The 26453-nt window shown below is 53.3% G+C and overlaps 13 protein-coding genes and 2 non-coding genes across 15 annotated transcripts; 7 read left to right on the top strand and 8 right to left on the bottom strand.

Annotated features, from left to right (window-relative positions):
* The first annotated feature begins 609 nt into the window (after positions 1-609).
* Positions 610-720, top strand: BDW74DRAFT_t104. The gene has a single exon. It is a non-coding gene; the product is annotated as a tRNA-Ile (tRNA).
* Positions 721-1407: 687 nt separating this feature from the next.
* BDW74DRAFT_176742 (transcription factor domain-containing protein) lies at positions 1408-3813 on the bottom strand (the record flags this gene model as incomplete). The annotated part of the gene is made up of 6 exons (XM_073728722.1): positions 1408-1921; positions 1968-2224; positions 2278-3020; positions 3076-3646; positions 3705-3728; positions 3796-3813. The coding sequence occupies 6 exons, from the start codon at positions 3811-3813 to the stop codon at positions 1408-1410; spliced, it is 2127 nt and encodes a 708-aa protein (XP_073585138.1).
* A 793-nt stretch (positions 3814-4606) lies between these two features.
* Positions 4607-7671, bottom strand: BDW74DRAFT_176741 (uncharacterized protein; the record flags this gene model as incomplete). The annotated part of the gene is made up of 8 exons (XM_073728721.1): positions 4607-4744; positions 4801-5461; positions 5505-5688; positions 5735-5917; positions 5965-6628; positions 6677-7038; positions 7107-7500; positions 7561-7671. 8 exons carry the CDS (start codon positions 7669-7671, stop codon positions 4607-4609), a joined length of 2697 nt encoding a protein of 898 aa, XP_073585137.1.
* A 513-nt stretch (positions 7672-8184) lies between these two features.
* Positions 8185-9763, top strand: BDW74DRAFT_150259 (uncharacterized protein). The gene is made up of 5 exons (XM_073723989.1): positions 8185-8416; positions 8472-8582; positions 8628-8828; positions 8886-9458; positions 9515-9763. Exons 1-5 carry the CDS (start codon positions 8201-8203, stop codon positions 9674-9676), a joined length of 1263 nt encoding a protein of 420 aa, XP_073585136.1. The 5' UTR covers positions 8185-8200; the 3' UTR covers positions 9677-9763.
* Positions 9764-9941: 178 nt separating this feature from the next.
* Positions 9942-10633, bottom strand: BDW74DRAFT_150257 (uncharacterized protein). The gene has a single exon (XM_073723988.1). The coding sequence runs from the start codon at positions 10491-10493 to the stop codon at positions 9960-9962; it is 534 nt and encodes a 177-aa protein (XP_073585135.1). The 5' UTR covers positions 10494-10633; the 3' UTR covers positions 9942-9959.
* Positions 10634-11111: 478 nt separating this feature from the next.
* On the bottom strand, positions 11112-11895 carry BDW74DRAFT_176738 (RidA family protein; the record flags this gene model as incomplete). The annotated part of the gene is made up of 4 exons (XM_073728720.1): positions 11112-11264; positions 11362-11544; positions 11608-11621; positions 11706-11895. 4 exons carry the CDS (start codon positions 11893-11895, stop codon positions 11112-11114), a joined length of 540 nt encoding a protein of 179 aa, XP_073585134.1.
* Positions 11896-12165: 270 nt separating this feature from the next.
* On the top strand, positions 12166-13214 carry BDW74DRAFT_176737 (flavin reductase family protein; the record flags this gene model as incomplete). The annotated part of the gene is made up of 2 exons (XM_073728719.1): positions 12166-12236; positions 12287-13214. The coding sequence occupies 2 exons, from the start codon at positions 12166-12168 to the stop codon at positions 13212-13214; spliced, it is 999 nt and encodes a 332-aa protein (XP_073585133.1).
* A 297-nt stretch (positions 13215-13511) lies between these two features.
* Positions 13512-14555, bottom strand: BDW74DRAFT_176736 (proline racemase family protein; the record flags this gene model as incomplete). The annotated part of the gene is made up of 1 exon (XM_073728718.1): positions 13512-14555. The coding sequence occupies one exon, from the start codon at positions 14553-14555 to the stop codon at positions 13512-13514; it is 1044 nt and encodes a 347-aa protein (XP_073585132.1).
* Positions 14556-15285: 730 nt separating this feature from the next.
* Positions 15286-16992, top strand: BDW74DRAFT_176735 (fungal specific transcription factor domain-containing protein; the record flags this gene model as incomplete). The annotated part of the gene is made up of 5 exons (XM_073728717.1): positions 15286-15457; positions 15504-15803; positions 15994-16218; positions 16733-16865; positions 16920-16992. The coding sequence occupies 5 exons, from the start codon at positions 15286-15288 to the stop codon at positions 16990-16992; spliced, it is 903 nt and encodes a 300-aa protein (XP_073585131.1).
* A 60-nt stretch (positions 16993-17052) lies between these two features.
* On the top strand, positions 17053-17444 carry BDW74DRAFT_176734 (uncharacterized protein; the record flags this gene model as incomplete). Its single annotated transcript, XM_073728716.1, has 3 exons — positions 17053-17138; positions 17210-17362; positions 17420-17444. The coding sequence occupies 3 exons, from the start codon at positions 17053-17055 to the stop codon at positions 17442-17444; spliced, it is 264 nt and encodes an 87-aa protein (XP_073585130.1).
* A 407-nt stretch (positions 17445-17851) lies between these two features.
* On the top strand, positions 17852-18229 carry BDW74DRAFT_176733 (uncharacterized protein; the record flags this gene model as incomplete). The annotated part of the gene is made up of 1 exon (XM_073728715.1): positions 17852-18229. The coding sequence occupies one exon, from the start codon at positions 17852-17854 to the stop codon at positions 18227-18229; it is 378 nt and encodes a 125-aa protein (XP_073585129.1).
* An 82-nt stretch (positions 18230-18311) lies between these two features.
* On the bottom strand, positions 18312-20688 carry BDW74DRAFT_176732 (uncharacterized protein; the record flags this gene model as incomplete). Its single annotated transcript, XM_073728714.1, has 7 exons — positions 18312-18952; positions 19052-19124; positions 19185-19411; positions 19471-20025; positions 20090-20351; positions 20395-20407; positions 20486-20688. The coding sequence occupies 7 exons, from the start codon at positions 20686-20688 to the stop codon at positions 18312-18314; spliced, it is 1974 nt and encodes a 657-aa protein (XP_073585128.1).
* A 619-nt stretch (positions 20689-21307) lies between these two features.
* On the bottom strand, positions 21308-22920 carry BDW74DRAFT_190126 (uncharacterized protein; the record flags this gene model as incomplete). The annotated part of the gene is made up of 5 exons (XM_073732117.1): positions 21308-21523; positions 21589-21609; positions 21669-21734; positions 21809-22499; positions 22838-22920. The coding sequence occupies 5 exons, from the start codon at positions 22918-22920 to the stop codon at positions 21308-21310; spliced, it is 1077 nt and encodes a 358-aa protein (XP_073585127.1).
* Positions 22921-24807: 1887 nt separating this feature from the next.
* BDW74DRAFT_t95 lies at positions 24808-24887 on the bottom strand. The gene has a single exon. It is a non-coding gene; the product is annotated as a tRNA-Thr (tRNA).
* A 421-nt stretch (positions 24888-25308) lies between these two features.
* BDW74DRAFT_176729 (Gfo/Idh/MocA family protein) lies at positions 25309-26066 on the top strand (the record flags this gene model as incomplete). The annotated part of the gene is made up of 2 exons (XM_073728713.1): positions 25309-25644; positions 25698-26066. 2 exons carry the CDS (start codon positions 25309-25311, stop codon positions 26064-26066), a joined length of 705 nt encoding a protein of 234 aa, XP_073585126.1.
* Between the last annotated feature and the right edge of the window lie 387 nt (positions 26067-26453).

The raw sequence follows: 26453 nt of genomic DNA, 5'->3' as shown, positions 1-26453 counted from the left end.
CAATCTGGCACGGTTTTGGGACATGATCTAATCGACTAGGCTATCAAGCCTAACTCTCTAAATAGTGCTTTGAGATTGGGTTTATGAGCCTGTGACTTTCATGGTACTTGTTCACTAATCGTCCTACTCTGGTTCTCGTGCTGCACTATACAGAACAGGTGGCACGGTCAATGGGCGCCCTCACTGGCTAATCCCTGGTAAGGTTGGGCTATCGATATATGTCTAGAAGTGTAGTAGAGTGGTCTGACAATAGGCCTGGCCTTATCAGTGTGCTGCGATAGCGTGCATTGGGGAGGGCATTGCTCATATACGGCATGACATTGGCCCCGCGAATCTGATGGGAGGAATATTATATATAACCGCAGCCTACGTATGTTATCATCCACAATCAATGCTCGCCCCCCTTATCTTGCAACAAAGCCCCCCAGATCAAAGAAGATAATACAGATAAGGTCATTAGCCACGCTATATCTACATCTAAGCCCTCCGACCACTATCAAAATAATACGTGCCACACTTGCAGGTATAAAGGCTGAAGCGGATTTTGTTGCCGTTTTCGTACAGCATTTGAAATATAAAACTAAATTATTTTAATCAATTCAACAAGTCGGTTCCATAACTCAGTTGGTTAGAGTGTGGTGCTAATATTAGCCGCCTGGCCGGATAATCAATTATCCGATTGTTACGCCAAAGTCGAGGGTTCGACCCCCTCTGGGACCATCTTTTTTTTTCTTCTCCCCTAGGGGCCCGCTATAGGGCTAGGTTGTCCAGACAGCAGAGAGGAACGCCGGATATGAGCGAGACCTAAACTAGGAATGCCACAGGTAGGTAGATGCGTTGAGGACCTATACACACAACAAGGTAGAGCCGCAGACTGCAATAGGACTACCTACCGCGGCCGGGGCCAAAACGATGACGGTGTCGCCCGTTTGCGACATCCATCTGATGGAGAGAATTGACATGCTCGCTCATTAACCAGGTACTGACCAGCTGTTGCTGTATTTACTGAGTAAATGGTTACTCGTCGTGTCTGGGCCATGTCACCACCTTCACCGAGCTGGGTAACCGGCCAGTGTCCGATGTCAACAGTCAAATCACGGGCAGTTGATGGGATGCATGTGTAAAATACCAGGACTATGGACGGAACATTGAAGATCCTTGTCTCAACGTCGACAGATGGAAACTGTACTCATCAACCGCGGCGGTTCTACCTCTATCCTTGCCGATGAACAAGGGAAGCGGAGCATATCTTGCAAGGATTGGATAGATAGTTGGGTAGGGTTACACTTTGACCGGCAAAGTTAAGCCCTGCACTAGTTTACTAAATAGATATTTATATACATATAGACGGCCTTTCTTCTTACTATCCTAGACCAGAAGAAGGCAAGTCACCCGGTCCGACAGTAATCAAGCAAAGTCGATCGAGAAGCCCGCAGTCCCGGCCTCGAGGCCATACTCCCGCTGCCCTTCTTCTGGACAGTGTAGTGCAACATTTCCATCGTCCAGCGACAAACCAAAGTCCATTACATCAGTAGCCGTCAGTGCAAGGGAATCCAGCCCGTCCGTTGTCGACATCGGCATCGGCATTCTCGGGTCATCATTGAGGTCTGTTCCTGTGGGCAGAGAAGTCGAAGCTGGCAGTTGCAGTTGTAGTGCAGCAATTCCCTGCCCCGACATATTCATATCCCTACCGGCATTGCCACTGCCATCGCCGCTCCCGACAGTGAAAAAGAAACACCGGCTCAGCGCCACGAACTCCTGTAGCAGACTTTGCATCGCGGCAATCGGTGGACTTAATGGGCCGGTTTGGGCTAGACAGTGCGAGACAGTTGTGAGGATTGCAAAGTCACCCGTATGCGAGGTCGCGATTGTGTTGCAGAAGAGTGCAATGCAGGTTGTTATAGGGTAGAAGAGGAGGGTCCTTCATGAGTCAGCCACGTTGAGATAATAAGAAGGGGAGGATATACCAATGTAAATAAGCGACTGTCTTATGTCTATCGCCTGATGCGCATAAGGTGATGAGTGCTTGGAGGCCGCGGCGAGCCGAGTCAAGGTAGGTATCTGTATCTGTGTTTGTGGTTGTAGATCTAGCTGTAGAGGGTTCGCCGATGGCGATTTGGCGGAGGTGGAGGAGGTTTGTGAGGATGCAGTGGTAGGCGAAGTTGAGGGTTGCGATTTCGCTGGCTGGGTCGAGGCCTTTCCAGTTCGGAGAAGGGTCTTTGATCTATCGACACTCAGCAAGAGCCCGGGCTTTATGAGCAAGAAATGGGAACGTACCTGATCAATATCGCGCCGGATACGCTCCATCTTCCGCAAAAAGAGTGTTCCGACGCCGGTCCCCGGTTGGAATGCATTATCCCTTGCTGCCTTCGTAGGGTCATTTAAGAATGGAATCATCGCGTCCTGGACTTTGGCAAGGTCGAGGTAAATGTGCATAAGGGCTGAGATGGTGATGGTCGGTGTTGGAGGGCGGATATCTACCTCCGGCTCAACAATCAAGATGCGAGGGCCGCCAAACTTCCAAGCGTAGTTCCGATCTAACTTATAGCACCACATGAAGCAATAGTACTCTGCCTCGCTGACGGTTTGCAGATTCGTCGCACCCGGATGTAGGCCTATATCCATACAAACGCGGCACGCGGTTTTGGCCAGCTCGCGACAGGCCGTCGTATCGCCTGACCCCTGGTACAAGAAGATTCCGCAGAGTAGGGCTTGGAGTAGGTGAAACGAGGGTTTGGCGAGTATGGGTATCTTTTGTAGCGCGGCCTTTGCTGTCTCGCGGTAGAGGAGGGCGTTGTGACTGAGCCGCTGGGCGAATTCGTCGTTATTGTCAGCTCCGGCGCCGAGAGTTGCGTTGAGAAACTTGAAGGCTATTGAGTTGACGCAGACGGTAAATATCGTAGTGTCGACCGAAGAGGCCGTATTGAACAGAAGGGCCAACCCCATGGACTTGAGATCCTCGTTGCCGATATGTCTGAAGTAGTCTGAGATGAACGGGCCGAATTTGTCGCTGCCGATGTCTAGACGCAATGAGCATAACCATACTAAGCTGGACCTTTCAAAGGACAAGAGTACCATTTAGCATCCATGACAAAAATTCCAGCGACGGAATATGCCGCTGCCCGTTGCCCTCGCCAGCAGCCAACTCCGACCGCATCTCCATACTCCCCAATACTCGACCCGCTGCGGACAAGGCACTCTCCAGTGCCTGCTGTTTAGTCCAATTAAGATCCTGCAAATGATCAAGCTGCTTCCGATTGATCATCTGGGCTTCTGTCAAAGGGACGATCGACATCCAGCTATGCAGGCCATACCCCACAGTCATGTTCATGTTGACGTCGAATTGCCCGAGGAGCATAAGCTGCTGGTCATCCAGCATACCGTGGAAGAGCCCGTCATCGTCATTTCCCAATCGCTGAAGGCTGGACTCGGGAGGGCCGTTGAACGGTGTCTGGACCCGGCTCCTGGCGTGACTCTGACCCCGAGCCAGAGGCCGGTTCGAATGTGATTCAATATGACGGCCTCCGGCCTCTCTCTGAACTTGCGAGCGATCTCGCTTGGGAAGACGCCTCATGCGCCGGCTCCGAGTGCAGCTGGTGTTCTGGTCCACGCAGTTGCCGCAGGGATCGTCCCTGTCGCATCGGACCTAAGCATAAGCTGTTAGGTCATTCAATGACAGCAGGTAGAATCACAATAGAAAATACCTTTCTGGCATTGCACGCGTCACACTGTGATGAAGTTAGATGGATTTCGGGATAGACGTGGGGGTTGCGGAAGTAAGGTAAGGGGGCTTACTACGCGGCGCTCTGCCATGGCGGCGGCAGGTGCAACACAGCGAGCCAGCCAGCCCTACGAGTGCCGGTACCTTATGCCGAGCGTAGCCCGACCGGTTCCACGAGGCTTGCCGTCCGGGGCGAGAAAACTCTAGTCAACGAACAACGATCGAGGGGAGACGACCTCCGGAAAAATAAAACAGTATGTAAAGGACGCAATGAAGAAAGGGAAACTGGAGCCAAAAAATCAGGAAGAAAAGAAATTGAAAAACCATAACTTTAACTTGCAACGCTTGGAGACTGCGAGTGGGCGCCAAGACCTCCTAAGCTGCGCCATGATCCGAATATACTCCGGCCAATCACATCACGCCACTACTATGGAGCACCCCATGGCTTCCCTTTCCCAGCTGAGCCCAACGTCACAGACGCCTATATTTTGGTTCGGTTTTTCGGGATGCGCGGACCCCGAGAACTTCTTTGCTAGTCGCCCAGCCTGGAAGCATCCCACAGATGCGGTATTCTTGGCGGAGCGGATCCTGGGGAGGCTTGGTAAGCAATAGTGGACTAGGTATAGAGCGAGGTGAAGAGACGAGGGAACGGCCTTGAAAGGATTTGCAGAGTGAAGCTGTGGTACTACTATAGATAGCCATGAATAATTCAGAAGCTGTCCTCAACATGGTGCCCATGTGCTGATATTAGATTATATATCATATGCCGAAACGATCTGAGGACATGACGTGCAATGAAAGTATGAAAACCACGAAAAGAAAGCAAATCACGCAGAAAACAGTCTAGAAAAGTACGTAGAAGGTATCTTCGAAAAAAGTCAGTCATCACCTCCGCACGAAACAACACAGCAACCCCGTCTTCGCCAGGAAGTAGAGCGCCCCGCAGAATCTGAAGATCGACAGCGCGGACGTTGCCCATAGTAGACACTTGAAGTACCACGCCGTACGGACCGTGGAGGTAGTCTGCCACAGAGGTCAGTTAATGCACCAAGTACAAACCCAAAAAAAGACAGGCTTACCGTTAAGCACAACGTGCTAACCCCCGCATTAGTGATTAGTAGAACCAGCAGCGAATTACTCAACGTCCAAGTAAGCACCAGGTTCGTCCGGAACGTCTTGTAACTGTCGTCCAGGGAAACTGACTTATCGGGCGCCGGCTCCTTGTACTCGGCAAGCGCACGTCGGACAGTCAATTCAAATTCCGTATCAATGTCGGCCTGCGGCTTATCAAGTTCTTCGACGAATGTCCCTTTTGCGTCGCTGTCTCCACCGCCTGTTGTCTTCTTGGTTTGTGCGGATGGCAAAGAAGATGCGGCATTGTCGGAACCCTTTGTACCCCATGAGACGTCATGCCAGTTGCAAAAGGCGTACACATTGAGAATGTTGATTGTGCTGGGCATGCCGATGAAGTACGCCCATGAGGATGTGACGAGGTGCCAGGGGTCGCAGTAGAGGATGCTGCCGATTAGGTACGTGCCGTAGGTTGAGGCGAGGGCGATGAGGACGAGACCCGTGGTGGAGGTGAAGAAGGAGGCGACGAAGCCGCCTACGCCATTGTGGAGTTCCAGGTCAATGTTGTTGCCGGAGAAAGCCTGGGCGACGAGATAGAATGATAGAACTAGGATGTAGATCTGAATGAGTGAGAAGTACAGGAAAGAGAGAATATAAGCAAATTGTGACCTAGTTTGTTAGCCTTGTCCAATAGGTAGATGGTGCCGCTTACCCCTTCGGTCTGTTTCCGAGAGCAAGAAAGAATTGATGCATGAGGAAAACGAGATATAGAACCTTGAGGACGTTGTTGAAAATCGGCGAGACGTCGTTTCCAAACGGCCATCCTTTGTTCTTATTTGTCGCACTCGGGGTCCCGACAATGTCCATGATGACCGACGTGGTAAGCCAGTACGATGCTGGAAGCTTGTTAGCGTGTGGACATCGAAGTAGGAAATAACGTACCGAGCGAGAACCACGTCATAACAAGCTGACAAACATTATAAAGCAGCTGCACGTGTAGAAAGAAAAGTCGAATTATATTATGCCCGCTCTTGTAGATGCGTGCAAAGTGCATGACCGAGTAAAGACTCGCTGCAAACGACCCGTTGAGCCATCTGCGTCGTTGACTCAAGAACTCGGCGGGAGCTGTCCACATCAGTAACTGCCTCCAAACGAAACTAGGCGGTACTTACCCTCCGGAACGTCGGTCTCTCCTTTCGACGCTTTCACATAGCTTAACGTCCACTTCTGCCCTGCTTTGGCCACAAGCTCAAAACACAAGATGCGATCCTCGGCCAAGAACATGTTCTTCTTGAAGATATTCATGCCCTCAATACCTTTCTTCCCCAACCTCTTCGACAATGTATGATCTCCATGGAAATACTGTTCGAGCGGTCTTCCCATGATAGCCCTATAGCGGTACGCAGAGAACGCTCCAGGCAAGACACTCACGTACCCAAACATACTTTCGAGCGGCTTGTCGAGGATATTGGATATTTTGTATTCAAAATTCTGGGCTGCGACAAGAGGGTTCGCGAGCTTTTCCCAGCGGGGCCCTAGAAGAGCATGGATCTCGCCGCAAGCTCCACCAAGGCTCTTGTTGTTATAAAACGCCTCCCATAGGGCTAGGAGCGATTTGTGCCCTGGTTTCGTCCCCGCGTCGATCAGAACACAGACCTCTGGGTTTAGAATGCGTCCGAAGGCGTTGAAGAGCCAGCGATGGGAGTTGATTTTCTTGCTGTTTTTCTGTTTCAAACAGAAGATCATCTGGACAGGAGGCAGATTCGTTGGGTCGTCGCGCTGGGGGCGGACTAGTTGCAGGTTGGGTGTAATTGATAACTGTGTCGTGTATTCGAACTGGGCAGGTTAGTGAGAACACATCAATTGAAACCGGTGCCAACTCACAATATGTGCGGCGGTCTCTTTGCCGTCGATATCGTGCTTCATAATTCCGTCTTGGTAGATCCCTACCGTCGCTAGCAGATCAAGGGTCTCTTTGTCGCAAGGACTGATCCCGTCGAACACCAGACAGACCACGATCTTCTGCCACGCCGGGCCACCTTTATTCCAGAACTGTGTCTTTTTCAAGCTGACGATATCGCGGATATTCTGCATGACTCCGTGCAGCGTTCGTGCCGTGAGGACCTTGTCTTCATTGTAGTATGTGATCGCGATGAGAAGTTCGGTGTACCGATTGTACATGGAGGCACGCAGATTGTAGCCATTGCGGAGGGTGAAGTCGTCGGGGTCGCAGGTGGCAGCGGTATCTAAGCAACACATCATCAGTCAGTCAAGTCCGGCTCAATGCTTATGTTAAATAGGGGTAAGCACGTACAACGCAGGTGGGTGAATTCCTCCGAGCTAGCTGCCGAATCGCGATACTGCGACTCCACCGAGTTCAAGATGGCACTGGGAACCGGATGATCGACGCTGAGCACCGTCCCCTTGACAAGCTTGACTCGACGAGTAGGGTATCGACGCAAGCCCCCTGCTTGTCGCTTCTGCCAGGAGGTGATGCTGCCGCTGCCGGCTTCTGACGTGGGATTGGGATAGGACATTTCTGGGAAGTACTGATGTTGGCTCTGGGGCCTAGAGTACGTGTGCGTGTGCGAAAGCCCGTGGCTCGGCGGGGTGGAAGAGGTGGAAAGGTCGTCAGGGTCAGGAGCAGGGAGCGGCGAGAGTGGTCGTGGGGGATAGAAAACAGGTTCATTGCTGCTGTGAAACAGTGGCTAAAAATACATCAGACTGCTGCTTTCTTTTTGATGGAGAGTGAATAAAAGGGGTCTTACTGAATGCTCTGTTTCTCGATGACCTAGCGGCATCGTGTCATCGCTGTCAAGCAGCTCGCCGGAGCGAAGAGGATACTCCTCCTCGTACCAGTTACGGCGGTCTCGGTCCATGGTGTTGGGTGATGGCGGGATAGTAGTGAGATGAAGATCAGAATAATCTGGGAGGACAGAGGACAACCGACCGTCCACGTGGTCCAACCCAGGTCAGCAGCAAAGTGAGACACCTCCAGACACATCTAGTCGGTGGATGTCTCAGATGAGGCTGGAAGAGATGGAGGAGGAGGATGAGTTGCTCTCTCACGGTGCCTGTAGTAGAGAGATCCGTATGGGGAAATAAGTGGGCCTGTGATACCCCGCTGTTAGACCGAGCCAATCACGGCGATCGTCGAAGAGAATCGGACAAGAAAAGACTCTCGCTGTAGACCCTGAACTGTTGATCTGAAGAAAAGTCTGCTAAGCCGAGTCGTTCTCGGCCTAAGAGTTGTGGCAAGCTGAAGAGTGAGGATGTGCGGCGAAAAACCCGTACGAGATGCGGCCCGACAGCCCTACAAATGTCCCTTGCAAATCCATACTATTTCCGCCTCTTTGCGCCAGGATCTAGGATATTGAGAAAGAAGAAAAGCAAAGAACAGTCTCATTCATGCTATCTCAAGTGGAGCGATTCTTTGGGCCACCTCGAATGGAGATCAGAGTCCAACTCCGCAGGGAGCCGCCCGTCTACACAGCCGCAGACGAGGTCTCAGGTCACGTCATCCTCACTACAGAATCACAAGCGGACATTTCTGCGGTGTCAATTAAGCTCTCAGGACTGGCGACAACTAGACTACGTTCTGGGAAACTTCTCGAAACACATCAAGTATGTCTCAGTTTCTATGCTATAATTCAAAAATTTGTGACTTAAGTATGGGCAGATCGTCAACACAAGAGAGCAGCTCTTCCCGCCTAGTAACTGCGCAAGTGCTTTCACATCCCGGTCTGCAACTATTCCAGCAGGAAGACATGTCTTCGCTTTTTCAATCAAGGTGGGTTCCCATTACCAGGGCTCCTAAGCACTGCTAACAAGCCAGTTCCCGCAAACAACACAATGCTCGAAGACCCCATTTGAGCGAAACGAGCAGCGGAGTAGCATCGGTACAAGTAGAAGAACACACCATCTTCTACGCAAGCTGCCCCCATCGACAGGAAATGGCTCATCACCGGAGGAGATCAGATATGTCGTGGAAGCATCCGTCCGACAGGACGGTATCATCCGGACAACGAGGAAAGCTGTACGTACCTCACCCTAACTCCAGATGAGTATCGACCTAACGTTAACCTTGGAATAGATACGCGACATCCATTTTCAACCAACATCAATACTAGTTCCACCCCTGAACGCCCAAGACATCCATACAGAAACGCAGAGGATCACTTGCAGTGCTGGTGCCAGCTCAGCCTTCCTCTCACCACCAGTAATATGCGAAGTCAAAGCAAAGCTCTTGAACGGCCCATTTCTGGTTGTCGGACAACCAATACCTTTATCCGTGGAGGTCTTCAACATGAGTCCGAGCCCGAGCACAACCCCCCGCCGGCAATCGCACACCCTGACACCCTTACCAATAACGCTGCACGACTTCCAAACCATGCTCGTTGAAACGACCGAGACCCGAGCGCGCGGCGCGGTAGACTCTCAGACCCTATTCTGGGTCGTGCAGACAATGGCTAACCTGCGGCATCCATTTGTCCCTGCAGCTGGTGAAGGGGACGGCTGGAACGGAGCGTCGGCACTCACGATCGATCAGAGCCTCTGGGCCCAGCACTGCGTATCTTCTTCGCTGACACCGACGTTCGAGACGTGCAATATCAGCCGCAGCTATAAGCTCGAAGTCCGGCTGGGTATTGGGTTCAGAGGGAATAACGTGAGTCATCCTTTTCTGGCCTTTTGGTAGTATCAAAACTGACTATTTTTGACCAGGTGAGGATCATCGAGTTTCAGTTTCCCGTTCAGCTTGTTGCCCTCGCTGGTTCGAGGGTCGAGACAAAGATCGCGCCCGAGGCTTCTGCTGAACTCGAGGAGCCGGCGCCCGAGTATTATGAGAAGGGGGCGTTTGCGAAGGAGTTGGAGTTTGGATTGTAACATAGCTATAAAGAGATTACTTGTTCATGAGCTGCGTTTGACGCTCGCGCCCGGTATCACCAGCTTGACAGAGAAAGTAGATGTTTCCATATCCAGTCCAGGACTACTATTTTAAACGCGCCATTCACTGATTGCGGGTGCTTTTTTGCTAATAATACTAAGCACTATAATATCAAGGTATCTGGAAACACCATATTGTCGAACTTAAAGAGTGAGCGAAGGACTATAAAATAAATGTACACCCATCCCCTACCCACCCCCTTTACCTCGACCCAGGACTATCCTACACCAAACCACCAAAAGCACCCGTAAGAAGCAACCCGCACAGTCCCCAAGCCACAAGGCCCGGCCCGCGAGACAATACAGCCCCATTCGTATCATCATCATCATTCCCATCACCATTCTTATCCTCAAACCCCGTCTCCTCCGCCCCATCCGCATCCTTCGTAGCCGTCGCCTTAGAGCTCTCCTTCTCCGTCCCCGTAGCCGTCGCCGTAGGCTCAACCGTCGCAGTCTCATACCTCCCCGTCGCCGTAGCATTATTCCCGCCCGTGCACCAAACATCCTCCCAGTCGACATCGGCACCATAAAGACAGTCAATGAGGTCCTGAACAGATTGGTCCAAGGCCGGCGCGTAGAGCGCGCAGTCGGAGTGGTAGGCTTGTACGGTTGCTGGGTATGCGCAGCTCTCGAAGGTGGATTTGTAGGATGGGTCGTTGGGAATCCCGCATGCGGCGTCTTTGATGGGGAGTTCGTACATTGTCGGGCCGGTGCATGTTGAGGAGGGCAGGGGGGAGGTTGAGGTTGTTGTGGACATTTTGATATGTTGATAGATGACTGGATCTGGAAAGAATGTAAGGTACTTTGTCGATAATGGTATAATAAAATGGAGAGAGCGAAGAATGTCAGGATCGGTTCAATGGGTAAACGAGTGACTTTGTTATTGCCCTGGTCAGGATAACAATGGATTCAAGAACAAGCTACTATAGATGGACTCGGGCACCGAGCTGCATTTAATGGGCCCGGCGCTTTTCTGTTGTACAGACAGTTCCATAAAGCCGACTATTTTTAGCGGGCATACTGCTGGCTGCTTAGGGCTCGGGAAATGGAAGCGTTCGGAATTTGCCGCTCAGGGGGCGATGAAAAGACGTTCGGGATCGACAGCACCGGTAAAGCACTGGGTCAAATTGTAGTGGTAAGATGGTCTATAATGGACCGGCATTTGCATTGCATTGATTAAAGTATGATCCTACCCAATTAAAGGTAAGTATAGCAAGCCCCCGTACACTGGATCCGGCGACGCCGACTGCGGTAGCGCAATGATCAATCTCAGGATTAGAAACGAGCCTGCACTAGGCTCAGCCTCAGCTTCAATGCACTTTGAGTCCTTCCAAGCTAGTCACCTCGCGCCTCATACCGCATAGTTGAGGTACAATCAGGGTTCTCCCACAGCCACAAAATCCACCTGAACATCCACCCCCGCCGGCAACGCCGATACTTCGACCATAGATCTAGCCGGTTTATGCGGGAATGCTGCGTCATATACTTTTGCGAATTCGGGCATGGTGCGCGCATCTCTAAGATAGACCTGCGCCACAAATCAGTCATCCCCCCATCCCTACCCACGGTACCCTACCACTGGCCGCGGATAAAAGGCAAAGCAGGGGTCAACTATGGTGACATACTACAACTTTGACAACGTTCCCAAGACCCGAGCCTACTTCTTCAAGGATGATCTTCGTGTTGTTGATTATGACCGCCGTCTTTTCCGCCATGGAGCCCTGAATCAGGGTTCCGTTTGTGTGGGCGGGGATTTGGCCCGAGAGGTAGACTGTGCTGCAGCTGGGGGCGACTCTTATGGCTTGGGACTGGGTTTGTTAGTCTCATAATCATTCTAACAATGCGTATGGGGCTCTAGATAGGTGAAGTACGTAGTGTGCGAATGCTGATTGAATTAGCCATGCTCATAGGGGTGCCATCTCATAGTACTTTAGGGAATGGTACAAGATGGAGCGGGGACAGGTCTCACGAGCATATGTTTTCTCAGTGTGGATTACGCTGATAGGGGAAGGAGATGACGAAACGCTCCTCTTTGCTGGTGCTTGCAAATTGGAGCCCATTGTCTCTCGCGCTGTCCGAACTGAAGCTGCTACTGGGCTGTGGAGGTGCCCGGCGATGAGGGAAGAGCGGGCAGTAACAAGGGCGGTGCGGGTAAACATGATGATATGGAAAAAGTGATATAAGAGATTCTCAAGCTTGGTGTCGAGGTATATGAGCGTACCTTGATGGAGCTACCGTCGGAGGGCCGTTCCGACGTTGGAGTTAGGGCTCCGAATGTCGGCCCCGCCCACCGAGCGCCCCGGTAGAGTTGGTGATGGAGATGGATTTGTAAGAGAAGACACAGAAAAGAGCGGGTTTAAGAGTCAAGACTCGTGCTCTGACTTATTCAACTCTACTATAGACCAAAAATAACCTAACAGTTGTCCGCCATGTTTTCTGCTACGAGGAGGAGCTTCAACGCCATCTCCAGCGCCAGTCTAAGACTGTCCACCAGAACACGGTAATCTCCTACCTCGAAAATACAAACTGGACTCAAGCTAACATACTCAGACCCTTCATCCTCCCAAAGTCAATAACCGGAACAAGAATGACCTTCTCCACAGCACCAACCTACAAAATCATCCCAGATACCACCAACTTCCCTGAAACAGAATCCACCCGACCAGATTTCACCCACTCCGCCCCCATCAGCATCACAAAATCCCCCTACCCAAACTGGAAGTACGGACAAGGCGTCCCAGACGGCGGGAAAAGCGCCAGCAACACCCACCACGAGATCGACCCCTACGCTGCCACCAGGGAGCCAGTCTCGAACTACCGCCTGCTCATATCCGCCGTTGCACCACGGCTAATTGGATTCGTGAGCACGATTTCCTTGCCAGATTCCAACGGAAAAAGAGTAGAGAATCTCGCGCCCTTCAGCTACTTCCAGCTCATCGAGCACGACCCGCCCACATTTGTGCTAGGCTTCTCAGGCCGCCCCGGCCGCGAAAAGGATACATTCCGCAACCTCAAAGAAACAGGCGAATGCGTGATCAACACCGTCTCAGAGGGGATGATTGAAGCCGTTAATGCAACGTCTATCGATGCGCCAGTTGGTATATCGGAGTGGGAGATCTCGGGTCTCACAAAAGCACCTAGTTCGACTGTTGTTCCGGCGCGCGTGCGAGAGTCCGTGTTCTCTGTTGAAGGGAAGGTTGTGGAGATCAAGGAGTTTGCGCCGCATGTGGACGGGATGAGTGGTGGGGGCGTGGTGCTTATCCGGGCAAGCAGGTTCTGGGTTAAGGAGGGGGCTGCGGATGAGGGGTTTAGTCATATTGAGCTTGAGGAGTTGAGGCCTGTGGCGCAGTTGGGTGGTATTGCGTATGGGCGGATTACGTCTGTTTTTGAGAGGCCGAGGACGAGGTGGGTGGAGGAGGTGGAGACGAGTGAGCTTTTGAGGGAATTGGAGAGGAGGGAGAGGGGTCAGGAGTCGTAGGACTTTGAGAGATACCATAGAAGCATTTGTGTGGTTGGTGCTGAAGGGGAAGGTGGAAGAAATGGCTTGGACCGCGGCAAGATTGCACTAGTAGAGGTTATAGAGCTGTCCAACGCAGTTATTGGCACTGTGATAACTGACTGGTCGGCAGGCCACGGTAAATAAAGGAGCCATGACATTGCCCTGATTCGAAATTCTAATCAGCAGCAGCCGCTTATACAGTTCAATACGGATCATGGTTGAAAGCAGCAAGCTGGTAGATTTATTATATTAGAAGCCCGCTGGCAGAAGAAAGTATCAATTCCCATCCCCAACATGCCACTGATCGCCAACCCTAAAGCCCAGCGGAAACGGATCCGTCGAGTCCAGCACCACCTGCTTATACTCCTTGATCCACGCACTCCCCTTGACCGTGGGGAGGACAGCATCGTACTCGCCCACCTTGGCCGTACCCCGAATATGGCAGTCAAAGGTACTCCCAATAATACTGCGGTGCTGGAAGACTTCGCCAACATCCAGCTGACCCCTCGCATGCAAAACAGCCATCCGCGCACAGCTGCCGGTGCCGCAGGGACAGCGGTCGAAGCGTCCGGGGGAGACGACGACGGTGTTGACGGCGTACTTGTGACCGTTTTGCTGCTGAATCGGCTCGGTAAACTCGAGAATGCTCACTCCCTGAATACCTGGGTTCTCTGGGTGCACGGGCGTATATATCCGTTGGACAGCCTGTTTTATTCGCTCCCCGATCTCGATGAGTTTTGGTCCGTGCTTGTTCTCGATGCTCAGCCCGATAGCCGCCACGTCGACAAGTACGTAAATCATTCCGCCCCAGGCGACGTCGACCTTGATCACCCCTAGCCCTGGAACATCAACCTCCAGATCCAGCTTGAACACAAATGCGGGAATATTATCAAACGAGACGCTCTTGCATTTCCCCTCATCGCACTCCGCCGTAATAGTGACCAACCCGGCTGGTGTATCTAGCGCCAGTTCTGTAATAGGTGTCTTCATCTCCACCATTCCCGTTTCGAGCAGAACCGTCGCGACCGCAATTGTGTTGCCCCCAGACATGGGTGGATACTCCTCGCTCTCCATGATGAGAAACCCGGCGTCTGCGGCGGGGTTGTAGGGTGGGAGGATCAGATTCGTGCACATTGCCGGTCGACCGCGAGGTTCATTGAGAAGGAGCTGTCGGATGTCATCTGCGTTGTCGCGGAAGTGCACGAGCGCTTCGTACATGCTTTTGCTGTTGCGGGGCGGGAGGACGCCGCCGACGATGACATCGCAGACTTCGCCGGCGCAGTGGGCGCCCACGACGTTGAGGGTACGTTTGATAGGCATGGTGGAGTGTGATAAGTGTAGATGCGGTGAAGATGAGAATGCGTAGGCGTGGTCTTCTTCATACCTGGTAGGTATCAGTATGCCCCGCCTCAGTGCCACCACGGGAGGCTTCCCGGTGATAAGCAGGTACCTACCCCGCGGAGAGCCAGGGACGGAGACCCTCGCAATGCTAGAGCCCCCTCTTGCCCCAGCTGTCCATTGTTTTTAATCGAGTCAGAATGTCCGAGTTGAGATTCCCGCATTCTAAGGGCCCAAAACATCATACTAGGAGGCTCGGATCCTCTTCCGTCAGATCCAGATCACCGGAGACGTCGCCGAGATGAGGGCCGCATAAATATCTTAGCCAATGCCACTTGCTTCACCCCAGACTCCGCTTTGGCAGTCCGTCATTCCCACGTCTTGGCGGCCCTAAGGACACAGGCTCCGGATATAACATGCTGTATGCCACTTGGTAATGGCTCTCGCTCAATGGACAATTCGAGTCCGGCCTAGGACTTGAAGCCTACGATATTAAACTCAGTCGGGGTCTGTAATTGCGGATCCCAATCCGAGAGATGCAACAGAAGATTTCTCTGGAAGGGTGAAATTTGAAGATGTGTTGGTATAATTGTTGAAGGCCGGGCCAACTCCGACCTTCCCCACGGGGCCCGGGATTCAAACCCCGAAGCACGCTCCTTCCCCTCCCGTCGATTCAATCTGGGCAACTCCCTCTTTCAGCCAAATCAACATTATGCCAACACGACCCTCTACCTCCTCCAAGCCGCTGCTCGCAAGCACGTCACAACCGCCTGCAATCCCTGCCGTGAGGGTAAAGTCAAATGTGACGGTATTACCCCGATCTGCCGGAACTGCCGCGCCAAGGGAAAGAGCTGCAGCTATCGGCAAACCGACGATAAACGCAAGTAAGCATCAATTACAATTGCAAAAGGGCAGCGTGCTGATGACTAGTTTCACTCATTAGGGTACCTCTGCGGGCGACGATCCATGTCCTGGCGCAGCGCATCAACCGCCTCGCGCGGTATACCCGGGACCAGGGGCTGGTGGCCCCGGGAATGGAAGAGGGAGAATACTTGATGATTAGGAGTGTTTTCGAGACGATTGAGCTGGAAATGGAAGATACGTCTGGGCCTACGTCGTCGCGTCGCGGGGACGACGATAAGAATACTTGTCTCGGCCGGGAGAGCAGCGACAGAGACGATGAGGCTTTGGACTCTGATGCCGTTTCCGGTCTGCAGACACCGTTGACTGGTGCTGTAAATTCGCAAGAGCTGTCTGGGCTGCCGCCGGTCGGGTCGTGGGAGCTGGACTCGTCGCAGTCCTGGACCCCGCAATGAATCTTTCCTCAACAGCAGACCCGACCGGTCTGGGCTCGTCTTCGAACGTTGCGACTGCACTACTTGAGCTTGCGGATGCGGGCCTCTACCATAATACACTACAGCCGCAGCTGCACCTCCACAAAATGCCGCCGAAGAGGATGAGGAGGACGAGGATGAAGTCACGACCCAAGTCTCATGCCGACTTGGGAAGCTGCAGGTCACGCATGACGGGCTGCTGCGGTACTTTTGGTCGACGTCAAACTTGACTCTGCTGGACATCCTGGTTGGGGTTGCGCCCTCCTGCCAGGTCTCGTCGCAGCGCGCGACGCAGGGAGGTGCTCGAGAACGTAGGGCTGGGACTACACGTTGACGAAACTTTCGAGACCCACCTTCTCCAGTTGTACTTTACCTGGCATGATCCGTGCCTACATGCCGTGAAGGAGGAGGTCTTTTGGCGGGCGAGGGCGCAGAAGAGGGCTGAGGGGCGGGATTCGCCGTACTATTCGCGTACGCTGTCTGATGCAATGCGAGTCCGTAGCCTGAAGCGTCGCTCGAGGTCGCCATTGACAAAGTATCCAGGTGCGCAGTCGGTGCTACGTATGAGTCAAAATACCACCCAGACCTGGTGACTTTTCCTCGCTCCTTGGCCGAATTCTTTAGCGACCGGGCAAAGATCCTGCTCGAGGCCGAGCTGGAGAGCCCCTCGCTCGCGACGGGTCAGATGCTGATTATTTTAAGTACATATGAGGCCTCTTGCACGAGGGATACGAGGCTGGCTGTATAGTGGTATGTCTATAGCTTACCATGGTATCATATGATAGCAGGCTAAATTCCAAAGTTGATGTCTGCTAACAAGCACAGCAATGGCAATGCGGCTTGCCTTTGATCTTGGACTGCACTTGGGCATGGCACCCTATGTGGCAAGAGGCATAATTCTGCACGAGAACTATGAAATTTGCCGCATGACCTTCTGGGCTGTCTACCTGAGTGAGCAGTATGCACCAGCTACCTGAATTACTTGCTTTTGACAGCCGCTGACGCTACGCAGATTCTGGGACTACTATCTTGGCCGGCCGACGCGCAGCCTGATGGATGGTGTCACGGTCCCAAAGCCAGATTAAGGCAGCTACTCCCCTCCGCCTAGATGGAAGCAATACGGCTCGCCGTACCCATCTCAAAACATGCCCAGTCTCCCGAATCCACTGGGGTTGATTTGTCACCATTGGGTCGTGCTCTACGAGTACATGCTGCCGCTTACCAATGTTCTGTGTGTACCCTTCCTCGCTTACCTTACGGTATCAACCGAACCAACGACAAGCAAGCTAACAAGCAAAACAGCTACGGCTGCGCCGAGATCTCGAAGCACCAGCTGCAAGAGCTAACCTCCAGCACAGTCGAGAAGCTGCGTCTCTGGAAAGCCAGTCTCCCGCCGGAGCTGACCATCCACGACAGGACTGACTCACAACCTCTCTCGCACGTCCTGGCTCTCCAGTACGTACCGCACCCACCGCCATGAACCTTATTACCACCAACACGCTAACATAGCAGTGCAGCATGCAAGACCATCAGCTGATGATACACTGTCACCGCCCCTACATCTCCCGCCATCACATTCAGCCGCAGCCTCCGTAAGGCCCGGGCTCCTCTCACGCCCGCACAACATGCCTAGACTCCGCTATCGCGACCGCAAAGGCTTTAGCCCTCTACGAGCGCCACTACAGCCTCCGCCGGGCAAACTTCCAGATGGTCTCGTTTGTTTTCTCTGCGGCGCTCATTCTGTTCTTCGCTATTGTTCCGAATAGTCGTCGCTGTCCGCATTCGTAATACAGCGGGAATCAGCACCGCGATATCAGCCTCGTCACCCATCTGGGTACGTGCTTCCGGGCGCTCGATGAGCTAAGCACACAGTTTGAGAGCGCGAAGCGTACGAGTTCGTTTCTTGGCATGTTGCAGCGTGAGTAGCAGACGAGACGGTCGAGGATGGCGCGCGGCGTGAAGAGGAAGTTTGGACATGGCGATTGTAACTGCACGGGTGCGGTTGGGGGCGGGGCTGCGAGGGAGGCTTGGGCCGGTGGTCTTGGTCATAGTCATGATGCGTTTGGGGTTGGATTTGGGACAGTGCAGGCGCATAATGGGCAGGGGTCTTTGGCGTCGACGTTCTCGGGATGGCCTGGGGACAACAGTTCTGGTGCCGCTGCCGCTGGGGGAATTCGAGATGGAGTTGGTACTGGTGTTGGTGTTGGGTCTACGGCAGACGTCGGCGTAGGTGTGAATGTTGATATTGAGGGCATCGACTTTATGGAGCCCGATCTGTGTAATATTCTGCTGAGCGAGGGTATTCCTTGTGCGTTCGTATAGTGTCCCTATCATAAACATATCCCAAACCTACGATACCATATACCAATTTCAACCCTCCATGTCTGACCTGGAGTCAACAGAACTAGATACACCTCCACCCTAGACTTCTCGCATCCTTCTCGCCCAAGAACTCCAAATACTTCTTGACCCTCCCCACAATACCACCCGCATCAAGCCCGAAGCGGACATAGTTACTCGATCCCGAAGCCGAGTACCCAAACCCGCTTACACCAATACTCGCCGTGACGCAGCGCGCCCAGACAGTAGCGACATATTCCTCCACGCTGATAATCGGCTTCCCATTCAGCGGGAAAATGGACTCTTTGTAGATGTCGTCCTGCTTATCGAAAAGCTCGAGACTCGGCGCGCTGACGACCCGGCATTTCACGCCTTCGCCATTCAGGGCCTCTGTGGCACGAACCACATGCGATAGACTGCTCCCGCAGCTTACGAGCGTAACATCTGCATTGTCATCTTCATGAATTACATATGCGCCGCGCGATATGTTAAGCCGGTCTGTATCAGGGACAGCGAACAGAGCCAGGTCCCGCGCAAGACAGATTATTATTGGCCCTGTTTTTACAGATGGGCTTGTTAAGGCATAGAGCCACGCTCCTACTATCTCTTCGGCTGTGCTGGGGCGGATGAGCGTGAGGTTTGGCATTGCGCGGAAGAGGCTGTTGAGTTTGACGGGTTGGTGGGTGGGGCCGTTTTGGCCTTCGGCTAATGGGAGAGGTTAGGTTAGCGATGGGATTGCGGTGCTTGTGATGCTTTGCTGGGTAGCACTGAGATAGACACAGATAGGTAGGAGGCTTTACGTACCAAATGAGTCGTGGGTAGCGATATGGACGGTGGGGAGGTGGCTGAGGGCGCCCATGCGGACTCCCGGGGCGGCCTAGGGTATGGCTTGTTAGCATTATACATTCTCGAGGCTTATACGATAGGTCACACATACATAAGAATAAAAGATGAAAAAAGTCGCTGTAACAGGCAGGAACGTGCAGGGGTGATACGCCGCCAACCCATTCGAAATGGTGGCCATCGCATGCTCGCGAATCCCATAGCGAATATACCGGCCCTTGAACCCTGTAGATGAATTGGGCTCAAAGACGTCGGTTTCTGAGTACAGAAACTTGTTCGAGGTGATGAGGTCTGCGCCACCGCCGCAGAGCGCGGGGCATGCTTCCCAGAGCTTTTGCAAGATTAGTCCGTTCGACTCGCGCGTTGCCAGGCCGTCAAACTGTGAGGAGTTGAGTGTTTGAGGGTGTTTATGATGGAGTCTGTGTTGAGACTCCCTGCGCGCCGGGCAGCAAATTTCGTTGCTTTGTCTGGATGGGCCTCATTGTATTGGGTGAGCAGGGCATCCCATTCAGTCTCTAGGGTCTCCCCAGCTGCTTTTCTTTCCCGGAAGAAAGCGACACCCTGCTCAGAGGGGGAGTGCGTAGTAGATGGAGCCTGACCAGCGAGAACATTACACGCGGCAACACTTTCGGCGTCAAAAGCGCCATGATGTGCCTTTGCGGTGCCGGCGGTGCCGGCGCCCACCCCGATGAAGGTGCGGATGTTGACAAAGACCGGTTTGCCTTTGAGGTCGGTCGCATGCTGCAGGGCTCGCTGGATGGCTACGACGTCATGGGAGCCGTCGAGCACGTCGAGGACGTGCCAGCCAGGCGCGCGCATCTTGGAATTGACGTCCTCGGCGTTGATCCAGTTCAGCGGGCCGTCGCATGTCACGCCGTTGTTGTCGTAGAGGAGGACGAGGTTATCGAGTTTTAGGTGCCCGGCTAGGGAGATCGCTTTTGCAGTAAGATCAGCTATGAGTTCCTTATGATAGTTTAAGGTATGGAACGTATAACGCACCCTCCAGCGCAACGCCCTCCATCAAACATCTATCACCCGTCATACACCAGATCCTCGACCGCACGACCTCGAAACCAGGCTCGTGGAAGCACGCCCCAAGGTTCTTCGATGCAATGGCCAGCCCAACCGCATTTGCAATCCCCTGACCCAGCGGCCCCGTCGTAACCTCAACGCCTGGACACTCGATCTCGGGGTGCCCGTGTGCGAGCGTTTCAAACCCATTGACCTTGGCGTCGCCGTACCCCTTTAGCTCGGCCATTGTCTAGGCGTCGTACCCGGTTAGGTGGTTGAGGGAATAGAGGAACATTGCGCAGTGGCCTGGCGCAAGATCTTGTTAGCATGGTGCCTCAATATATTGTAATAAGGAAGAGGCGCATACCATTCGAAAGCACGAACCGGTCCCGGTCAAACCAGTTGGGATTCGAGGGGTTATACCGCATCACGTACTTCCAAAGGGCGACGCCGATGGCCGCCATGCCGACGGCTGACCCGCCGTGCCCGCCGCCGTTCTGGTTGCATATGTCGAAGAGCAGGTTGCGTAGGGTGAAAACGGCCAAGGCGTCGCCATCTAGTTGGGGGGTTTTAGCGGAGAGAGACATAGTGACCGTATAGGATATCAGGACACTGAATGGAAGACTGCTGAGCTCTAGCAAGAGATTACTCAAGGATATATACCTACCAGTTCCTTAGGACATCTCGGTAGTCAGTCCGACCTCCACTCCACTGTACATGGGTCCGGGATTCCATTCCCGGTGTCCATGTTGTGGAAGGGTGCGAATATAGAAGATGTCGAAAACTCTCTCTCTTTCCAAAAATGAATGTGGGTGTCTTCTGGACCAAAGGGCATGGTGATAGGAAGATGGACTTTGATCCTGTGCAGTCAAGTAGATTGTGGGTGTTGGAATTCCTGACTTCTCGCCCTCGCTTAATCCGGGTAGCCTCCGCGCCTGCCTCATTTGGAATTGCTATCATCGCCTTCAGAATCCCCATGATCTCCATCTTCATCTCTTAGTAACTACCTGTATGGATGCTCTCTTGTTTTTTCGATGCAGGCAGTTGGGTCAACTAATGCCCAACTCTCCTCTCGCTACGGAATGCAAGTATCGAAGTATCTCGCGCCATAGAATCGCGACTATTGCTCTGACCCAATAGCCAAGTCGGTTCGGTCAATGCTTCTTGAACATTTCACTCGTATCCCTTGTCATGCTTGGCCTAAGACTACAAGTTTACTACGACCTTGCTAACCAACTGAGACGCGGCATCCCTCGTCTTTGCCGCCGTGTCATACGCCTCGGGGATAGCCTCAAGCCCCTTAAACCGATGGACGATGAGCTTTCGTATGTCCGGCTTAAGACCTTGACAAGCCACAGAACACATAATCTCAATCGCCCGGGGATAGCAATGGGCATATCGCCAGACCGAGACGCTATCTATCTCTCGAGCCGTGAGTTCGGAATCGGCCAAGTCTGCGTTGCCGTTCCCATTCCGATAAGCACAACCTTGCCGCCGCTGGCTGCTGCCTGTTACATACCATGAATAATTAGCATGCTGAGAGGGACTGTCGGGAAAGGAGCCGTACATAGATGGAAGCCTGCACACAGCTCTCCACGCCATTGCACTCAAGGACCACATCAAACCGGCCTACCTCACCACCGTCTGCCCATTGCAAGTGTCCGATCTCCGCCGACAAATCCTTCGCCGTCCGAGCGTTTCCTCTACCGTCTCGCCCCTCGGCCGCGGCGGCACAGTATACCCAACATCCGCAAACCCCTCAGCAACCGCAAAATCCACGCGGCCTGAATCAACATCAACAATAACAACTCGAGCCCCATACTCGATCTTCACAACCGCAGCAGCAAGCATTCCCACGGCTCCCGCCCCAAACATCAATACACTTTGCTCCTGCTCTATCCTCGCCCGCCTTGCAGCATGAATACAAACAGCCAACGGCTCCAGCAGCGCCCCCTCATCAAACCCAAACGAGTCCGGCAACTTATGCACCCAAGCAGCAGGGTAATTCACGTATTCTTGCAGGGTTCCCTGGAAATGCGGAAATGCTGCCCCGCTACTCCGGAATCGCAGGTTGGGGCAGACATTATACTGCCCCTTGCTGCATTTGCTGCAGTCCTGAAGCGAACAGGGGACGCCACTTTCGATAGCGACTTTATCACCAACTTTCACCTTGGAGTCTGCAGTGTCGGATCCCACAGCAACAATCACGCCGGCAGCTTCATGTCCGCCGCAGAGGGGCTCCTTGACCGTTATAGAACCGTTGCGGTGATGGGCGTAGTAGTGCGCGTCGGAGCCGCGGAGTGTTGTGGAGCGGATGGCGATTTGCACTTCATTCGTCGCTGGAGGTGGGAGCGGGCGTTCCTCTAGCTGGAGGATTTTGGGGCCGTGCAGTATTGACCTTTGCTGGTGGCGGGCATGGTGGGCGCTTGGTATGGTGGGCGCTTGGTATGGTGCTATAGTAGAACTCTATGATATGGGGAAATGAGTAACTAGCGGACGTGGACCCGGACACAAACGCAGCAAGTACAAGCATTCTTGTTCAGGATGCAGCGCGAAATCAATTCCGGGCCGGAAATGGGTATAGACACTGTAGAGTGATGTCGTCCCATCACTGGTGAGGATAGCGGGATTGTAGTCCCGGGGCTACCTAATTGTGTTTTGGACCTCCTCACGTCTCGGAACAGCTTAAGTTCGATTGTAATAATCTCGGCTGAACGTCGAGATCCAAATTGGTACCTTCTTCCGGGTTGCTTGGAAGTAACGATGGCTGCAGCGGACTCTCCCAACGCCATCATCCTCGGCGCCGGACCCGGAGGCATCGCTCTGGCGTACCGACTGAGACATGAACTCGGATTCGACGACTTTGTGGTAAGCATTGCTTGCGAGAATATGGAATGTTGCGAGATTAGCGAACGGGTACGGTAGATCTACGACAAGCTGGACGGGGTGGGAGGAACCTGGAGGACCAACACCTATCCTGGCTGGTATTCACCTCGCTCTATTCTGTCGTGTCGAGGTACTGACATATCCATCTTTTAGCGGTTGCGATATCCCCTCGCACCTCTACTCATTCAGCTTCAACCTCAACCCCAACTGGTCGAAGGAGCTGTGCGAGCAGCCCGAGATCCTGCAGTGTGCGTCCTTCGACCCGTTGCCCCTCAACTACCATAGGCAGTACAGTACTGAGAGAGACGTAGACATTGAAGACACCGTCAACAAATTCGACCTCCGCAAGCACGTCATCCCCTCGGTCGAATGCACTGGCGCAACCTGGGACGAGCCTAGCGAGACCTGGACCGTCCACCTCCGCGACGTCCAGACGGGCCTTTCCTTCGACCGGCACGCCTCCATCTTTGTCTCGGCCGTCGGGGGCGATCTCCTTGCCCCGCGAGATCCCATTCAAGGGTATGGAACGGTTCAAAGGGCCAATTGTGCACACGGCGAGGTGGGACCATTCAGTTGAGTATTCGGGGAAGCGCGTGGTATGTCCAGTCCCGCTCCCAGTTCAAATAAACTCTCCTAACTGGATCGATTAGCCAGGCTGTCATCGGCAACGGCTGCAGCGCTGCACAGGTGGTGCCCGCCCTCGCTGACAAAGCTGCCTTTGTGCAGCAGTACGCTCGCAGCGCGCAGTGGTATCACCCACGAGTATGCCCTGCCGCCCCGTTTACATAGTGAACAGGCGCAGCTGACGAGTATACTAGCCAAACCACCACTTCACAGCAACCGAGAAATGGGCTTTCCGCTGGGTCCCGCTGTTGCAGCGGTGGCTACGCCTGCGCATCTTCATGCCGGCGGAGCACGAGTCCATCACGTATTTTCCGAGCCCAGAAGGCGTGAAGGCTCGACTTGCGGCAGAGGAGGAGTCGAAGCGGTATATACTTTCTCGCACACCGGAGAAGTACAAGAAGTTTATTGTGCCGGACTTCCCGCTTGGTATGCTTCCACCCGTTATTATCTGCCATACTTGAAAGGGAAGCTAATGATATCGCGGGCCAGGCTGCAAACGCCGCATATTCGACCCGAGCTACCTGGACAGTCTGCAGAGCGACACTGTAGCCCTCCGCAACGAGGGTATCCAAGAGTCTACCGAGTCAGGTTTGATTGGCTCTTCGGGGACAGAGGGCTCCTTTGACATCATCGTCCTGGCGACGGGCTTTCAGGCCTCGCAGTTTCTAGCCCGATGGAAATCACAAGGAGACGCGGGATCTCGTTGAGTAAACAGTGGGCCGAGAGCCGTAGCGCACAGGCATACCTAGGCACTTACGTGCACAATTTCCGGATTGGAGTGCTTTCAGGTTCAAGGACGGGAGTGCGTTCTGGCCGGTATTTTGGTGCAGAAGGGTCGTGAGGAGGTGGGGTGTGAAGGTGGCTGGTTGTGGAGGGTTGCTCCTTCTGGGGGTGGCTTTGGCTCGGGCTGGGCTCGGGGGAGTCCGTCATACATTTGGTGCGTTCTGGGAGTATATAGCCCGGCTTGTTTAGTGCCTTTTAGGTGTACCATAGACCGGAAAGCGAATGGAAGATGAGAATATTAAATAGCTCTAAATACCACAGGCCTTTTGAATTTTGATCATCAATCAACAAAAGAACCTGGGTACCTGCCTCTTGGATACCTTTTGATGGCAACCCCAGTAGAATATAGCACCACTTGCGGGAGAACAAGAGTCGCAGCTGTCCATCCGGTTGGGAGTAAGAAAAAAATAAAATGCTCCCAAGCGGGATTGAACCGCTGACCTCTTCATTTCGCACATACAAGTGAAGCGCTCTACCACTGAGCTATAGGAGCATTATGTAATAAGAAAGTTTGACCTTTGCACTTATATTTTACAAAAAAGTTTTTCAAATAGTTGCACGTATACTTCATACGAGTCTTGATGCTGTTGAGGCCAGGGATATATAGGCACATCCAAAAAGGGAGCATCGAGCATCAATGTTGATTAAACTAGCCACTACCTCCAATTTTCAGTGCCACTTACCAACTACCGCAGGCCCACCTTCAATGTTCCTTTCAATATGGCCTACCGATACCAAGACCATTAGGTACCGTATTTAGAGAAACACCCGGGATTCATATCCCGGCCAGCAATTGGTGATCCAGTGCTCTATATCTATATAACAGCAATCAAATCAATCAAAGCATTCGACCTTCAATCCCTTGACCACCAGCCCTCTCCGATCCGCTTCAGCAAACAGCACCAAACCGCACCATGACCACCGCTAAGCTAAACATCGCCGTCATCGGCCTCGACCGCATGGGCCAGCGCCACGCCCTGAACCTCCTCCACGGCGTGCCCAGAACCCGACTCGTCGCAATCTGCACGCCCGCGCCGCACGAGGTAGCCTGGGCTGAGGAACATCTAGCCCCCGAGGGCGTGCGCGCCTTTGCGGACTTCGAGGAGCTGATGAGTGCTGCGGATCTGGGGATCCAGGCGGTTGTGGTTGCGTCCCCGACCAAGATGCACGTGGCGCATACGCTGGCTGCCCTTGAGAGGGGGGGGGTTCATGTTCTTTGTGAGAAGCCGGTTAGTACGGATGTTAAGGAGGTAACTGCCCCCTCTTCTGTCTGAGTAAGGATGTTGAGCTAACAAGCAAGCAGCTGGAATCCGTCGTCCAGAAAGCCAAGGCAAACCCAACGACTAAGCTAATGGTCGGATTTGTGCGGTGCTTCGAAAGAAACTACCTCGATGCGCGGCGGAAGATCGAAGCGGGACTCATCGGGCGTCCGCTGGTAATCCGGTCTCAAGGGACCGAGAAGCTCGATAAGTCCGGGTTCTTCATCGAGTATGCGCGTGTGAGTGGGGGGATTTTCGTCGATACAGCCATGCACGATATCGACTTGACGCTCTCGTTCTTTGGGGACGACGCAGTACCGAGATCGTGCTATGCGACTGGACTCATCTCGCATCATACTGAGATGGTTGAGTTTAATGATGTCGACAATGCCGTGGGCGTCGTGGAGTTCTGACACGGGCGGATTGCGTATTATTACCACTCGCGGACGACGATGCATGGATATGATAAATGTACGGAGGTTGTGGGGAGTGAGGGGAAGATTGGGATTGACTTGGTCCCGACGATGAATAAAGTGACGGTTTCGGGAGAGATGGGCTTGTAGCGGAGGTGCTGCCCAGCTGGATGGACCAGTACCAGGATGCGTTTGTGACGGAGATGGAGGTCTTCATTGAGTCAATTCTTGAGGGCAAGGAGTTGCCGCTGAAACTGGACGCTGCGGTGACGGGGTTGAACATTGCGCAGGCGTTGCAGGAGAGTCTGGTCACCGTGAAGAAGATTGAATTTGACGAGAAGGGGGAGCGGAGGGTCACTCTCAACGCATCCCTGAGAGACCTAGGCA

This window comes from Aspergillus multicolor (assembly GCF_047715735.1).
Source record: "Aspergillus multicolor strain CBS 133.54 unplaced genomic scaffold BDW74scaffold_8, whole genome shotgun sequence".
Classification (NCBI taxonomy): domain Eukaryota; kingdom Fungi; phylum Ascomycota; class Eurotiomycetes; order Eurotiales; family Aspergillaceae; genus Aspergillus; species Aspergillus multicolor.
Note: the sequence above shows the minus strand (reverse complement) of the source record. Positions and strands in the feature narration are given on the sequence as shown.

Coding starts and splice junctions, on each gene's coding strand:
- BDW74DRAFT_150257 (XM_073723988.1), bottom strand. CDS start 10,493: ATGTCCACAACAACCTCAACCTCCCCCCTGCCCTCCTCAACATGCACC.
- BDW74DRAFT_150259 (XM_073723989.1), top strand. CDS start 8,201: ATGCTATCTCAAGTGGAGCGATTCTTTGGGCCACCTCGAATGGAGATC. Junction 8,417..8,471: donor AACTTCTCGAAACACATCAA/GTATGTCTCAGT, acceptor AAGTATGGGCAG/ATCGTCAACACAAGAGAGCA. Junction 8,583..8,627: donor TCTTCGCTTTTTCAATCAAG/GTGGGTTCCCAT, acceptor CTAACAAGCCAG/TTCCCGCAAACAACACAATG.